At 40.3% G+C, this 14,924-nt stretch overlaps 1 protein-coding gene across 1 annotated transcript in view; it reads left to right on the forward strand.

The window, feature by feature from the left end:
• ASAH1 (N-acylsphingosine amidohydrolase 1) overlaps positions 1 to 14,924 on the forward strand; it is a 55,354-nt gene that overhangs the window by 27,890 nt on the left and 12,540 nt on the right. The window contains exons 3-10 of the mRNA XM_025933066.2: positions 4,684 to 4,774; positions 5,169 to 5,255; positions 8,309 to 8,387; positions 12,306 to 12,380; positions 13,270 to 13,315; positions 13,924 to 14,068; positions 14,614 to 14,668; positions 14,790 to 14,871. Coding sequence (XP_025788851.1) covers positions 4,684 to 4,774; positions 5,169 to 5,255; positions 8,309 to 8,387; positions 12,306 to 12,380; positions 13,270 to 13,315; positions 13,924 to 14,068; positions 14,614 to 14,668; positions 14,790 to 14,871 — 660 coding nt within the window. The remainder of the gene's footprint in view (positions 1 to 4,683; positions 4,775 to 5,168; positions 5,256 to 8,308; positions 8,388 to 12,305; positions 12,381 to 13,269; positions 13,316 to 13,923; positions 14,069 to 14,613; positions 14,669 to 14,789; positions 14,872 to 14,924) is intronic.

A 14,924-nucleotide genomic window follows, 5' to 3' on the forward strand; every position in this document is an offset into this window, starting at 1 on the left:
CAGTGTGGCCCTCACAAATAAGCATGTGGACTAATGGATATGAATCTGAGAAACTAGATTGCTAAGTTTGAATAAGTAGGTTAAATTCAATAGCAAGCTTATGGGGATCGTCAGTCACTTTAGAAAAGTCTTTAAGTGTGGCTTACATAGTTCCCTTGGTGCTGGGAACATGAGAAACTTGGAGTTTCTGTAGATCCTCAGGAGAGTCCATTTTAAAGAGGAAGGATTTAATAGGTTCAGGAGAGGAAGCAGGGAACATTTCAGGGGAAAAAGGAGGTTTGGCAGTGAGAATAAAGGAAAGTGGCACCTGATGGGGGGCCTGACACCAGGTGGCTGCCTTGAGTCTGGAAACAAAGAAGGTAGGGGAACAGAAAAAGAGGTCTCTGAAACCATTTTGACTTTGTTCACTTGTTGCATCAGTTAATTTACTGATTATTACGACGAGACGAATTCAGGATCCTGGAAAGGATTCAGAAGTCTCAGGGTACCACCTAAAATAGGCATCAGCCTTCTTAAGATTTTCTCTCTCTGCCCCTCTCCTGTGCACGTGTGCTCTCTCACACTCTCTCATTCTCAAATAAATGGATAAAATAGGTGTCCTATTTAGGTTTGTTTGTTTGTGTTTTAAGGAACTGTGCTCTCTAGCTTACTTTTGAATAAAACAAGTTTGGGGAGATCAAAATTTCTCCTTGTTGGCCATTGAAATTCTAAATTCCTTTTGGTTAACTCGGTCCATTTAGTCATAAATGTGCACGCGGATGGATCCACTTTAAAACATAAAGCAGCTGGAGTCCAAGTAGGGGCCAGGTACCCTCAAAGCATTTTGATGACTGGATTCCCATTTTTTAGATGTTTTTCTGTAATGAGAAAAGTTCCTGAACACCACAGCTTGAACAGAACAACCTGGTTCCAAAAGAATCAGACCGAAAGCCAGTATGTTTCCAGTAGGAACAGTCCAGTTCCAAACTGGAGTCAGACCAAAGGCTAGTGCATTTCCAGCAGGCATAGTCCAATCCCAAAATGAGTCGGAAGGAATGTCAACACAGACTGGTACAATTTAAACAGGGACAATTGGTTCCAAACAGGAGTTGGACTAAAGGTCATTACGGTTGTAACTGAAACAGTCCAATTCTGTAAAGCAGTCAACGAGTACTCTCATTTAAAACAAAAACAAAAACAAAACCAAGTCTTTAAGACAGATCCCAAACAAAGCCTGAAGAGCTCAGATACAAAGAGAGAGGAACTTGAATCCTGGAGAAATCTTACCCCAGGATTGGCAAGAAAGCAGGGAGTCCAATGGACTCTGGGTATGGGCACCTGTTTGTTTCCTCACCAGCTTTGGCATTGTTGGGGGTTTTCTCTGGATTCCACTTCTGATCACCAGGTAATGTGACCCTTAAAAATAAATTTGCCTGTTGTTTTACCAGCGAATATGGGTTTATTCAGCAAAAGCAGAGAATTATAGTGAGGGACAAGCAAGCTGTGGCAAAACCATAGGCAAGTCTGCAGAACAAAGGACAGGAACACACTTTTATAGAGGGAAAGGGGAAGTAGGGAAAGCTCTTATAAATAAAAAGTCTCCTGGAGCAAACTGGGAGTTGGAAGAATAGTGGCTTCTCATTGGCTGGGCTTTTGCCAGGGGAGCCTTTCCTCCCCTGCTGGGACTTGTTCCTTTCTTACTGCTAAGGCAGCAGTTGAGGAGGGGCAGTGGCGCATCGTGAGAGCTCCCCTGTCCCCTGATTCCACTCTAAATGACATTTCCCGTTATTCATTTTCAGAAACCAGTAATAATAAGATGACAGTTTCAATTTTTGTAGCACTCCAGTATATATGTTTTACTGCACTTGCCTAAATTATGTATTCTAAATAGCCTCTATTCCAGATACAGACTGTAATAAACGAAATGCTTTTGATTTACTCACCTTTATGTCAAAAGAGGCAAATATATGGCAGGAAGTAACTTAGAAGTAATCAGTCTCTGGGGTGCCTGGGTGGCAGAATTGGTTAAGCATCTGAATCTTAGTTTCAGCTCAGGTCATGATCTCACAGTTCGTGGGTTCAAGCCCCGCATCAGCCTCTGTGCTGACAGTGCAGAGCCTGCTTGGGATTCTCTCCATGCCCCCCCACCCCAGCCCATCTCATGCTGTTTCTTTCTCTCTCAAAATAAATGAATAAACTTAAAAAAAGAAAGAAAGTAATCAGTTTCCATGTTATTCTAAAGCCGTGAACGTTCCAGCCCTCTGTCATGTGGCTTGCTCTCTGGAGGTCTTCCTTTGTGTCAACACTGGGACCATCTTGGCGTTCAATGCCTTACTGAGTGCATGCATCTCGTGGCTGGTCTCACGGCCACAGTTCATTTTAACACGTAATGATTACCTTCCATGTTTAAGACTTTTTTCCTACTCCCTTTCATGTGTACCTTACAGGTGTCTATGAATTGGTTACCCTACAGACCTTCTCTGCTTGGGCTTTTAATTGGTTCTAGGTTGTTGCGTGTATGTATGTGTATACACGTGTACACATACATGTGTACAAAGCTCACATGTGCAAATAAACATTTTTCTCATATTTATGTATCTATACAATGTAAATATTTTTGCTCGGGTATTCCTCCTTGATTTCCTCCTGCCTCACTGGCCTGTTCTCCACATCAAATTCTTCCATTCTGCTCTGATCCTTTTCTCTGCACTATAAATGTGTCTTGGCATGTGAGAGGGGAGCGTGTTATTCATATACCTTTGAATGACAACACAATCTTCCTGTACTTTTTTTGACCGAGTACATCGATTCCAGAGCTCTGCATGGGCATCTGTGAGGGAAGAGAGAAACGCCTGTGTATCCAGCCTGACCCGTCAAATAAGTACTAGAGATCAAGGCACTGACAGCTGGAGCACCTCCAGAATCCATCCAGATCCCATTAGCATTTATTTTCTCCTCCTTCTAATTTGTGCATGCATATACTGTGTCACTTGGACTAGTTTCCGAGCCACCTGGGGAGCCAGGTGGGTTCAGGCACTTCTTAATAGTGACTGTGATGATCTGGGCACAGCAATTACCAAGTCTCAAAAGTAATTTAATGATGTTTATTGTTTGTAGTCAAGTAGGAAAATATTCTCTAGTAATTACTATTGATTGAATACCGGTACTGCTGAGTGTTTTTAGTGTATTTCATGTAATCATCACTGCCTTCATAAGGCAGATACTATTTATTTCTCTAGGAATTTGAGGTAGAGATGTTAAATGCTGAGAAAACTTTAAAAACATTTAGAAAACACTTAATGTGAATTAAAATGTGGGATCGTGGCTAAATTCTAGTTATTAAAATAATTTTGTTCAGTTTAACAGAAGAATTTTCAAAGAATTCTGATTAGTGGAGGTATTATTATAGAGAGGTTTCTGGGGTCTCCCCATGCCCTGTTAATCTAATCATCTGCTGTAATGAGTTTATTTCCTCTACATTTCTTCTTTGCAGTCCTTGAGCCTACCCAACGCTCTGAACTGGAAAAGAATCAGGAGATTAGGGTGGATATAGGTTTGGTGGCTCACACCAGGGCAATAAGGGAGCAAATGCTGGCTATTTTTAGGCAGAGTTCTAAGCTGATAAATCACCAAATGGCACACCCTTAGTGGCTATTTCAGTTTAGTAACAAGAGGTGGAAGATAATGTTTCAGCAGCTACAGAAAACAGTTGTAGAGTTCATCCACCAGAAATGTGGCCCAGCTCCATCGATAAGGGAGTGGATGTTGCAATGTCTTCATTGTAGAAATTGCTATGTGTCAGTTGAAGAGTAGAAAATCAGGGAATACGTATGATGGAATAGTGCTCGGGTTTGGACTGACTACAGAAGCATGAGAAGAGAGGGAACATGGCAGGAAGAGTCACATGGCTGAGTGACTGGTGAAGGTTCTTGAAGCCAGTCATGGGAAGCTAATACATGTTGCCACTTCTGGGGGCTTAAAAGATGCCCTTACTGAAGCCAGTGCTAAAGACATGATTTGACAGTAGTGTTAGACTGTCTAAGACAGAACTCTGAGACTGGGATACCAGTCGGAGAAGTGCCCAGAGCCTAGACTAAATCTTTGCAGAGATTTGGGAGGGGAAAAAAAGCAGATATTTTCTTTCTTTTCTTTTTTTTTTTTTTTTTTTTTTTTTTTTTTTATGTCTGTTTATTCTTGAGAGACAGAGACAGAGCATGAGCAGGGAAGGGACACAGAGAAAGAGAGACACAGAATCCGAAGCAGACTCTAGGTTCCGAGCTGTCAGCACAGGGCCTGACCTGGGCTCAAACTCGCCAACTGCGAGATCATGACCTGAGCTGAAGTCAGACGCTTAACCCACTGAGCCACCCAGGTGCCCCAAAGGCAGATATCTTCTAGCACTGATACATAGATTACATGAGGCTCTTGAGGCGACATTGATTCTTCACATGTCACCAATTCACCTTAACCTTTCAGGAGGTAGAACTCTAGTTTAAGATTTCTGAAGTCACATGTGATTGTGTATGCAACATAGGGCAGAAACACTAGGTGGGAAAATGAGCTTCTCTGCAAACTTTGGTTTGAGTGCTGTCGTCCGTATTGTTGTTAAGAATGTGCCTCTAACATATCCATCTAGATGTAACTATCCAACTCCCATCAAGAAACTGCTTTTGACGTTTCACGGTGATGCACCTCTCCTTGCAGCTATAGGGGTCCAGTTCCGTGGTATACCATAAATCTCGACCTACCGCCCTATAAAAGATGGCATGAACTGATGGCTGACAAGGCACCAGCGGTATGCTGACTGTTAAATCTTCTGTTTGTGACTTTACTCAATACAATTACATTTTTAAAAGAACAGTTCATGAAAGTACATACCAGGTATTTTAAAGATACGGTTTTGATACTTTCCTCCCATTAACAGTAACAGAAGAAAAGATGTCATTTTTCTGTAGCTTCCTGCTCTTTTTACTAGCCTTTGCCTTTTGTTTCTGTATCGTCTACCTTCATCTTAATCATATGGCCTGTTAAAGATGTATTCTCTGTATATATTAGATTAAAATATTTTCAAACAGCACTCTGCTTATGTATGAATAAGTCAAAAGGTCTGTATCTGTTTTCAGTTTACCATTATTAATCTTAAATGTCAACACTTTTTATGTCTATTAATTAAATTATTTATTTTTCAGCTAAAGGTTATAATGAATTCCCTGAAGAATATGATAAATGCTTTTGTGCCAAGCGGAAAAATTATACAGATAGTGGATGAAAAGTTGGTAAGAAATATTATTCCCCACAATAAATTTTAAACATACACACATCCCCACATACATGCAGAGTTCAAACAAGGCTTTTGTATTTAAAGACGTACTTTGACAACCTCTTTTAAGGAGGTTGGGTGAGTTTGCATTGATTCTAGACCACCTGTCAACTTTAGAGGTACTTAAAATTCTGTGTTCTGGTAGTATTAGAGTAATAGGACACAAAATAGCATGGCAAATTGTGGCAGTTGACTGCCCCTTCATCTGTTTGTTTGTTTGTTTGTTTTTTTGAAGTATGGACTATTTTATACCACAATGGGCAAATGATGTTATTTCATCTGGGAGCATGTCATTTTTGTCCCCTCACACAGTGTGTTGACTCTTGAACTCTACAGGTTTGAATTGGGAAGGTCCATTTATACCTGGATTTTTTTCAGTAAAGTACTGTAAATGTGTTTTCTCTTAACAATTTTTTTTAACTTTTTTTTTGTTAACATAGCTTTTTTATTGTAAGAATACAGTATAAAATACATATACAGAATACGTGTGAGTCAGTTGTTGATATTATCAACAAGGTTTTTGGTCAACAGTAAACTGTTAGTAGTTTTAGGGAAGTCAAACATTACACAGAGATTTTCAGCTGTATAGGGGGTGAGCTCCTAACCCCCACGTTGTTCAACATTGTTCAACAGTCAATTATACATTTGCAAGTTCACTATTGGAAATTGGGGTTTTTTTTGTTTTTTTGTTTTTTTTTTAAGTACATTGCCTGCAATCCCAGGACACATTTCTCTACCTGTGTATGACCGGATGACATATTCAGCCCAGCTGCATACTTGATGAGGTCCCTCAGTGGCTGTGAAACTCACTTGGGTTGTGTGTTTCTTGTAGCTATGTATTCACCATGTCGATTCATTTCCCTCCTGGTCATGCAGGACGACTCCATTTCTTCAGCTCCTTTTTAATTTAGGTGGAACCAATGGAAAATCTAGGTCCTGGCCCTTAGAACCTCTGAGGGATCCTCATCGCCCTGTTTCAGTCACGGCTCTGGACCCTCAAAGTTCCGCAGGGTACAAAGGACTGGGGAGGACACCATAGGCCTAGGGCAGATGTTTTACCTCAGCACTTAGGACATTTGGGATTGGATAGTATTTTCCTGTAGAGGCTGTCTGCTCATTGTGGGATGTTTAGCAGCATCCCTGGCCTCTACCCACTGGGTGCATCCCTTCATTTGTGAGAACCACAGGTGTCTCTGGACATCACCAGATGTCCCCTGGGGGTGAAACCACTCCTGGTTGAGCATCACTGTGTCCTAGAGGCTAGATGATCTAGGCATATAATCCCTGTGACCCTTGCACCTGCCAGCCACCACCCCTGTTACCCCTCATGCTTGTGCTCTCAGAGCTTTTAATTGAGGTATCCCATGGGGCGCCTGGGTGGCTCGGTTGGTTGAGTGTCCGACTCAGTTAGTTTTTGGCTCAGGTCATGATCCCAGGGTCATGGGATCAAGCTCTGTGTTGGGTTCCAAGCTGAGTATGGGGTCTGCTTGAAATTCTCTCTCTCTCTCTCTCTGTCTCTCTCTCACTCTTTCTCTTTCTCTCCGCCCCACCCTTCTCCCCCTCTCTCCCTCTGCCCCTCTCCCCAGCTCACGCTCTCTCTCACAAAAAAAAAAAAAAAAAAAACGGTGTCCTTCATGTTCATACTAACCAGACCTCCCCAAAATACAAAGGTTGGCAGGAGCAGCAGATAAGAGGCCCCTGCTGTCCTCCCCCGCCACTCTCTGTGCCAGCAGTGAGGGCAGCTGGCCCAGGCTTTGCATTCAGACCATATTGGGGTTTTTCCCCCTTCAAACGTTGGATTTTAAGGTTGGATCAGTCAACCTAATAACCGTATCCTTTGACATGTTTCTTACATTGTGAAACATGAGAGTTCTCATCGGGAACAATGTAGTAGTAATAGATATTGTATGTGGTGGTCGTGAGGATTAAATCACGCTGTGAATTTGAAGCACAGTGCCTGGATATAATAAGTGGTTAATAAATGTTCAACAAGTCCTCTTTGTATTCGCAGGAACATCCCATTTGTGTAATGCTTTCAATTCCTAAAGGAAAAACATATGCTTAGTTAGGTAACATGACACGTGAAGACCAAGTTGGTGACAAATAGGACTTGTAAAAGGTTTACACATTATTTTATTAGCAGCAGGCTGTGAGCTTAAATTGTTATCTCCCTGATAGTGAATAGTTGCATGTGAGAATAAAATTATATGTCCACAGGGAATTTGCCCCTGTGTCCCTTTTTTGTGCCCAGATCTTGGTCATGCACCGCGGCCCAAGAAGCCAGTAACGAAGACAGAAGGCTTGGTGAATGACTCAAAGACAGATTTGTTTTTAGGAGTGTGGGAAGGAAGTAGTAATGAGGGTGTAGTTCCAAGGTGAGAGGGCGGGTTTGGGCAGAGATAAGGGGTAGTTGTGATGTTCCTGTGTCGTGGGCCCTGTTAGCTTATCTGAGTGCAGTTATCTTTGCTCTCTGGAGAAGAGGTGAAGTGTGAGGCAGGAAAAACAACCCTAGGTCTTTGCATCATACTGAGAACAGCTAAGTTTAAGGGAATAAAGGCAAGAGGTCAAGACTGAGGGCCCAGTATTGAGTCTTATGTAGAGTCTTTTAGAAATATGGGATGTAGGGGCGCCTGGGTGGCGCAGTCGGTTGAGCGTCCGACTTCAGCCGGGTCACGATCTCGCGGTCCGTGAGTTCGAGCCCCGCGTCAGGCTCTGGGCTGATGGCTCAGAGCCTGGAGCCTGTTTCAGATTCTGTGTCTCCCTCTCTCTCTGCCCCTCCCCCGTTCATGCTCTGTCTCTCTCTATCCCAAAAATAAATAAACGTTGAAAAAAAAAAAAAAAAAATTTAAAAAAAGAAATATGGGATGTAAAAGTGCCTTAAAAATAACTAATTATTTACTATGGAGGGGCATCCAGAGCAAACTATATGTAAAACAAACAAACAAACAAAACCACAAATCTCAAAACAGCCCTTTAGGTCGAATGATTGGTAATTTATTTGTTTTCCAGCCTGGTCTACTTGGCAACTTTCCTGGTCCTTATGAGGAGGAAATGAAGGGGATTGCAGCTGTTACTGACATACCTTTAGGTAAAGTTCCCTTTGCAGCTTTTAAAAGATTTAATAAAACACTTTAAAATGTTTCTGTTGAGGTATTTTTCTGTTGAGATACACTGCATAGATCTTAAGTATACAGCTCAGAGTTTTTAATATGCATACATGCATGTAATCACAACTCAGATCAAGATACAGAAAACTCCAGATGCGCCTGGGTAGTTTAGGTGTCTGACTTCCACTCAGGTCATGATCTCACGGCTCATGAGGTCGAGCCCTGCATCGGGCTCTGTGCTTACAGCTCAGATCCTGGAGCCTGCTTCGGATTCTGTGTCTCCTCTCTCTGCCCCTCCCCTGCCCGTGCTCTGTCTCTCAAAAATTAATAAACACTAAAAAAAAAAAGGATACAGAAAATCTGAGCAATGCAGAATGTTCCATCATGCCATCTCACAGACAGTACCGCATCCCCAGGTCACTGCTTATTCTGACTTCAGCATACAGTAGTTTTGCCCCTTTTTTTTTAAATGTTTATTTTTATTTTTGAGAGAGAGAGAGCACGAGCAGGGGAAGGACAAAGAGAGAGGGACACACAGAATCCAAAGCAGGCTCCAGGCTCCGAGCCGTCAGTACAGAGCCTGACGCAGGGCCAAACCCATGAACCATGAGATCATGACTTGAGCTGAAGTCAGACGCTTAACCCACTGAGCCACGCAGGTGCCCCAGTTCTGCCTCTTCTTGAACCTCCTAATTACACTGTGATCTCTTGTGTCAGGTTTCTTGTACTTATCATTACAGGTAGTATGCTACTGTATAAGTAGTATGTTTGGGTGGTTTCTAGACTTGGGATATTAAGCATAAAGCAGTTAGGAACATTCTTGTATCTGTCTTTTGATGGACTTATGCCACTCACTTGTGTTGGATATATATTTGTTTATGGGGTAGCTGTATTTTAGCCTTGTAGATTCTGCTAACCAGTTTTCAAAGTAATTGCATCCACAGACAATCAGCATAGTACAAGAGTTTGTTTTCTCTACTTGATACTTCTCCACCTGCTAGCATCAATATTTTTCATTTGAGCCATTTTGTTGAGTGTGTAGAATCCCATTATTGTGTAATTTGCTTTTTCCTGATGACTGTGAGATCGTACAGCTGTTGGTCTTTCCTTTCATTGGTGAGTGTTTTGTTTTTGCTTCTTTAAAAAAATGGTTTAAAAAGGTAGTCTACCTGTCTCTCCTTCCTTCTCAAGGTGAAATGTTTGTTGCAGTCTGGCCCATTTTTAACTGAAAAAAAAAAAAATTAAAAAAAAAAATAAAATAAACCATTCTGACAGATGTGAGGTGATCTCACATTGTAGTTTTGATTTGCATTTTCCTGATGATGAGTGATGATGAGCATCTTTTCATGTGTCTCCTGGCCATCTGGATGTCTTCTTTAGAGAAATGTCTTTTTGTGTCTTCTGCCCATTTTTTAAATTGTATTATTTGGGTTTTTTGGGGGGTGTTTGGTTGTGTAAGTTCTTTACATATTTTGGATATTAGCTGTTTATTAGATACGTCATTTGCAAATATCTTCTCCCATTCTCTAGGTTGCCTTCTTAATTTTGATGTAGTTCCAATAGTTTATTTTTGCTTTTGCTTCCCATGCCTCAGGGGACCTATCTAGAGAAAAGTTGGGATGGCCGATGTCAAAAATTACTGCCTGTGTTCTTTTCTAGGGTTTTTATGGTTTCCTTTTTTATAGTTAGGTCTGTCACCCATTTTGAATTTATTTTTGTGGATGGTGTAAGAAAGTGGTCCAGTTTCATTCTTTTGTGTGTTGCTGTCCAGTTTTCCCAGCACATTTTGTTGAAGAGACTGTCTTGTTCCCATTGGATATTCTTTCTTGCTTTATTGAAGATTAATTGACCATATAATTGTGGATTTATTTGTAGGCTTTCTATTCTGTTCTATCTGTGTGTCTATTTTGGGGCCAGTACTATACTGTCTTGATCACTAGAACTTTGTAACATAACTTTAAGTCCAGAATTGTGATGCACCAGCTTTGCTTTTCTTTTTCATAATTGCTTCTGCTCTTCAGCATCTTTTGTGGCTCCATACAAATTTTAAGATTGTCTGTTCTAGTTCTGTGAAAACTTCTGATGTTGTTTTGATGGAGATTGCATTGAATGTGTAGATTGCTTTGGGTAGTATAAATGGTTTTAAGGAATTCTTTACATATTCTGTCTATAAGTCTGTTGTCAAATGCATTCTGAGTATCTTCTCCCAGTCTGTGGCTTGCATTTTTACTCTTTTACTGGTGTCTTTTAATAAGCAGAAGTTCTTAACTTTAATGAAGTCAAATTTAATTTGCTGAAAAAGACTTTTCCTGCAACGCTAATTTTATTTTTGAGGTACCAAAGTGTTAGAGTTGTTGTTTTAAGTAGACAGTAGTACCTTGGTGTTACAAGAGAGATGATTGAGAATTACTGCAAATCAATAGTATTTATCAACAAAAGTGACTAGGATTTTTATTGCTTTTTGCTTCTTTAAAAAAATGATGTAAAAAGATGGTCAGCATACTAGAAATATGTTCTCGCAGCCCATGTGAGAAACAAGTATTTAATTCCTTTATTATGTAAAGAATTCTATCAAATACCACATATAAATATCTGGAGAGAAAAATGGATTATAAAGATTAACGGATAATTTGTAATAAGAGAAAATGAGGGTAGAATCTTACCAAAATGGAAATAAACATTAGGTTAGGATGGGGAAAAAAATGTTAAGCTTTACATGTTAACATAAAATGCGACAGAGATAAAATGTGCCGTATATCTTTAAATATTTAATTAAAATAATTGTTTTTGTTTGAGTATAGTTGATACACAATGTTACATTAGTTTCAGGGTTACAGCTAGTTATTCAGTACATCGCTCTATGCTCAGCACAAGTGTAGTCCCTCCGTTCAGCATACAGTGCTGTTACAGTACCGCTGGCTATATTCTCCATGCTGTGCCTTTTATTCCCAGGATGTATACCTTTTAATTAAATGCTAAGTGTTAGTATTATACAGTTTTAGAAAATTATTCAAAAATTAAAATGTTTTAAAATGGATTTTCTTGGTAGCTCGGCACTAATTTTATTATTTTATTAATAGTTCCTCACCTTAGAAATATTTGTCACTTCTTAAAATATGAGCAAGGTGTTTTTGGGTGGCTCAGTCAGTTAAGTGTCCAACTTTGGACATGATCATCATCAGGTCATGATCTCACCGCGCATGGGTTCAAGCCCCAGTCAGGCTCTGTGCTGATAGTTCAGAGCCTGGACCCTTTTTCAGATTCTGTCTCCTTCTCTCTCTGCCCCTTCCCTTTTCATGCCCTTTCCGTCTGTCTGTCTGTCTGTCTGTGTCTCTCTGTTTCTCTCAAAAATGAATAGATATTAATAAATAGTATATTTATTTTTAAATATTAAAAATATTTAATATTATTAATTATAATATATTATATTTTACAATATATAATTTTATAATATAATATATAAGTGATATTATAATATATTAATATTAATATTATATAAATATTATATTATAAATATAATAAATAAATATGTGAGCAAAATAACATGTTCAGTATATAACCAAGAGCCAGATGTGTTAAGTGACCATACATTAGTGCCCTCAAACAAAAGTAAAATGGAGCACATTGATGAAAAATCTGGACATCGTATTGCAATACAATTCCAACGTGCCCACATAGCTGACCCTTTGGGGGCTTGTTTTATCTTGTGTCTGTAGAGTACAGGCTGGTGAGATCCCACCACCTGACCAGCTCTTCAGGCATGCTCCAGCTGTCTGCAGGCATGTACAAAGCAAAAATTCGCACAGTGATGATTGTCAACCCTTTTCTTAAAAAAAGAATTTTCTAACAATGTCATGGTACTGTATATTGACCAAGAAATGTCCTATCTTTTCTCATAGGTGAGATTATTTCATTCAATGTCTTCTATGAAATTTTTACCATTTGTACTTCAGTAATAACAGAAGACAAACAAGGTAAATGTGTGCTGGGGGAGGGCGGGCAGTGCAAAGTACAAAGTAAAAGAAAATGTAAATGGAATTAGAACTTGTAATATCCATGCTTACTTTTCAAATTCAGTGTATGTTGCATATAGTTTTATAGATCTTAGCAAATTTTTAACGGTGAATTTAAAACTACCCTTATTTTGAGACCACTGTAATGCCTCTTAAAGTTTAATTCAGGTATGCAAAAAACTTAGAGGGAAGAAGTGTTTTGGGACCGTAAACACTCTTACCCTTCCTCCTAGTCTCCTTACACTCTTTGTCATGATTTGGTGTAAGTACTCACAGGGGTACTTCATTATCTTTATATATATGATCATCCAGCCTTCGCTCGAAGCCCGGGACAAACCTCGTCACATCATTTCACAGCCCAGGGACCTCACTTTCCCATGTTTTTTTCTGGCTGGTACTCAGGTTGCAAGGCACAGGATGATGTACCCTGACTCACTTTATTTTTGACCTCTACCTTGGGTAGAAAGTCTGCCGGTACTTGACCCTCGAGGTGTTCAGCTGTAGGTGACAATTCCTGACGGGAAGGATGGTGGCAGGTCACATGAGGTGAGGCTAGGACAGCTGTGTCCAGGTAGCTGACACAGTGGACCGAAGAACGACTCCTCATCCTCTTCAGACACCCTAATTTTACCTGGAACCCTGTGCGTTCAGATGATTGTGAGGGGATCTGGTCAGTGTGGCAGGCACAGCCGTTTGAGCTTGTTAAGGCTTATGATCCTAGGATGCTGCTTAATTCTTACTGTTGGACGGAATAGTCGTATCAGTAAACTAGAACTATGTGTCCAGCTTTTAGTTAGAACCAGTGATGCTGTCATAACTGCCATGACATGTGTCTTCTTTTTTATATTAGGTCATCTACTACATGGGAGAAACTTGGATTTTGGAATATTTCTTGGGTAAGTAAAGGACGCAGTAGAACTCTTCTTCCCAAGAGTAGGTTGTATTCCATTGATGAAAAGTAAATCCCAAATCATGCCCAAAATAGGCCCAGAAGTGAAGATCCTGTTTCTTAGTTTTGAGACAAGACGGGCACACTGTTTGGGTCTGTAATGGAGTTGCACCTAGTGAACACACATCTGAACACACATGTGGAGGATTGGAGGCCCCAGATGCACATCTGGTTTACTGCTCGGAAGGGAAGAACAGTATTGTATTTTATGTCTTCCTAACTTTCCTGAAAAAACTAGAACAGGGCTCTGTAATTAGAGACCTACATTTGAATCTGGGGTTTGCTATTTAATAGGCTGTGTTATGTTGGGTTATTTAACTTCTCTGAGCCTCAGTTTTCTCCTGTGGAAAATGGGGGATACAAGCACTCCTGTTGCAAAGTTGCAAAGTTGTGAGCACTCCTGTTGCAAAGCACTCCTGTTGCAAGGGGGGGTCCCTCCTCCCCCCTTGAGGGACCAGGTAGGTGAAGACCTAATTTAGTGCCTGGCCATCGTCATCATATTCACCCTTATTACCATCATTGTTCTTAAATATCACTGAAATTTGTCTTTTGTAGGTGGAACATAAATAATAATACCTGGGTCGTAACTGAGCAACTAAAACCTTTGACAGTGAATTTGGACTTCCAAAGAAACAATAAAACTGTCTTCAAGGCCTCAAGCTTTGCTGGCTATGTGGGCATGTTAACAGGATTCAAACCAGTAAGAAATCTACTGTTAAATAATTTTACAGGTAGCTCTGGGTCCTGCTTTTGTTACTGCCTGTGAAAGGTGGGGTCTGAGGAAACGAGGACCTAGAAAGAATATGAAGCCTCAGTTCATCCCTTTGTACTTCTTGTCACCTTCATAGGTATGAACTTGCATGGTGGGGAAGAGTAGAAAGGGAATGAAGGCTTGTCTCAGGGAGACTGTCAGGAGGAAGAAGCGTGTGGCTGGATGGTGAGGACCGGGAACGTAATGTAAACCTGGCATCTGGTCCTTAGTCTGCCATTCAAACAAGTTAGGCATGAATTCTCTGCATTTTGTTTTCCTTGTCAGAAAAGTGTGACCAATAATATTCCACCTACTCGTGTCACACGCTGCATGTGAAGACGCATTGAACTTAATAGAACGTGATGATATAGTTTTGACTCATCTTTGCATCCCCCCCATCTCCCATTCCAGGATTTGGTATACCAGTATAAAAAGAGGGGGCCTTAAACAGGATGGTTGAAGTTTCTGATCTCATTGCTTTGTCTTGTTTTCAGGGACTGTTTAGCCTTACGTTAAATGAACGTTTCAGTGTAAATGGTGGTTATATGGGTGAGTAGAGAGTTCTTAAATGGGAATTCCATAGATGTTTTCAGAGGAAGGCTGAACTTTGTATTCTGGTTCACAGCCTAATTCCAGGCCTGTGACACTGTGTGTATTTGATTTCTTCCAGGTATCATAGAATGGATTTTGGGAAAGAAAGATGCCATGTGGATAGGGTTTATCACTAGATCAGTCCTGGAAAATAGCACAAGGTAATCTGTTTGATTGCTTTATTATCAAATTTAATATTTATTCATTTTAAAAT

This window comes from Puma concolor, chromosome B1 (assembly GCF_028749965.1).
Source record: "Puma concolor isolate L17-30 chromosome B1, mPumCon1.1.hap2, whole genome shotgun sequence".
NCBI lineage: Eukaryota > Metazoa > Chordata > Mammalia > Carnivora > Felidae > Puma > Puma concolor.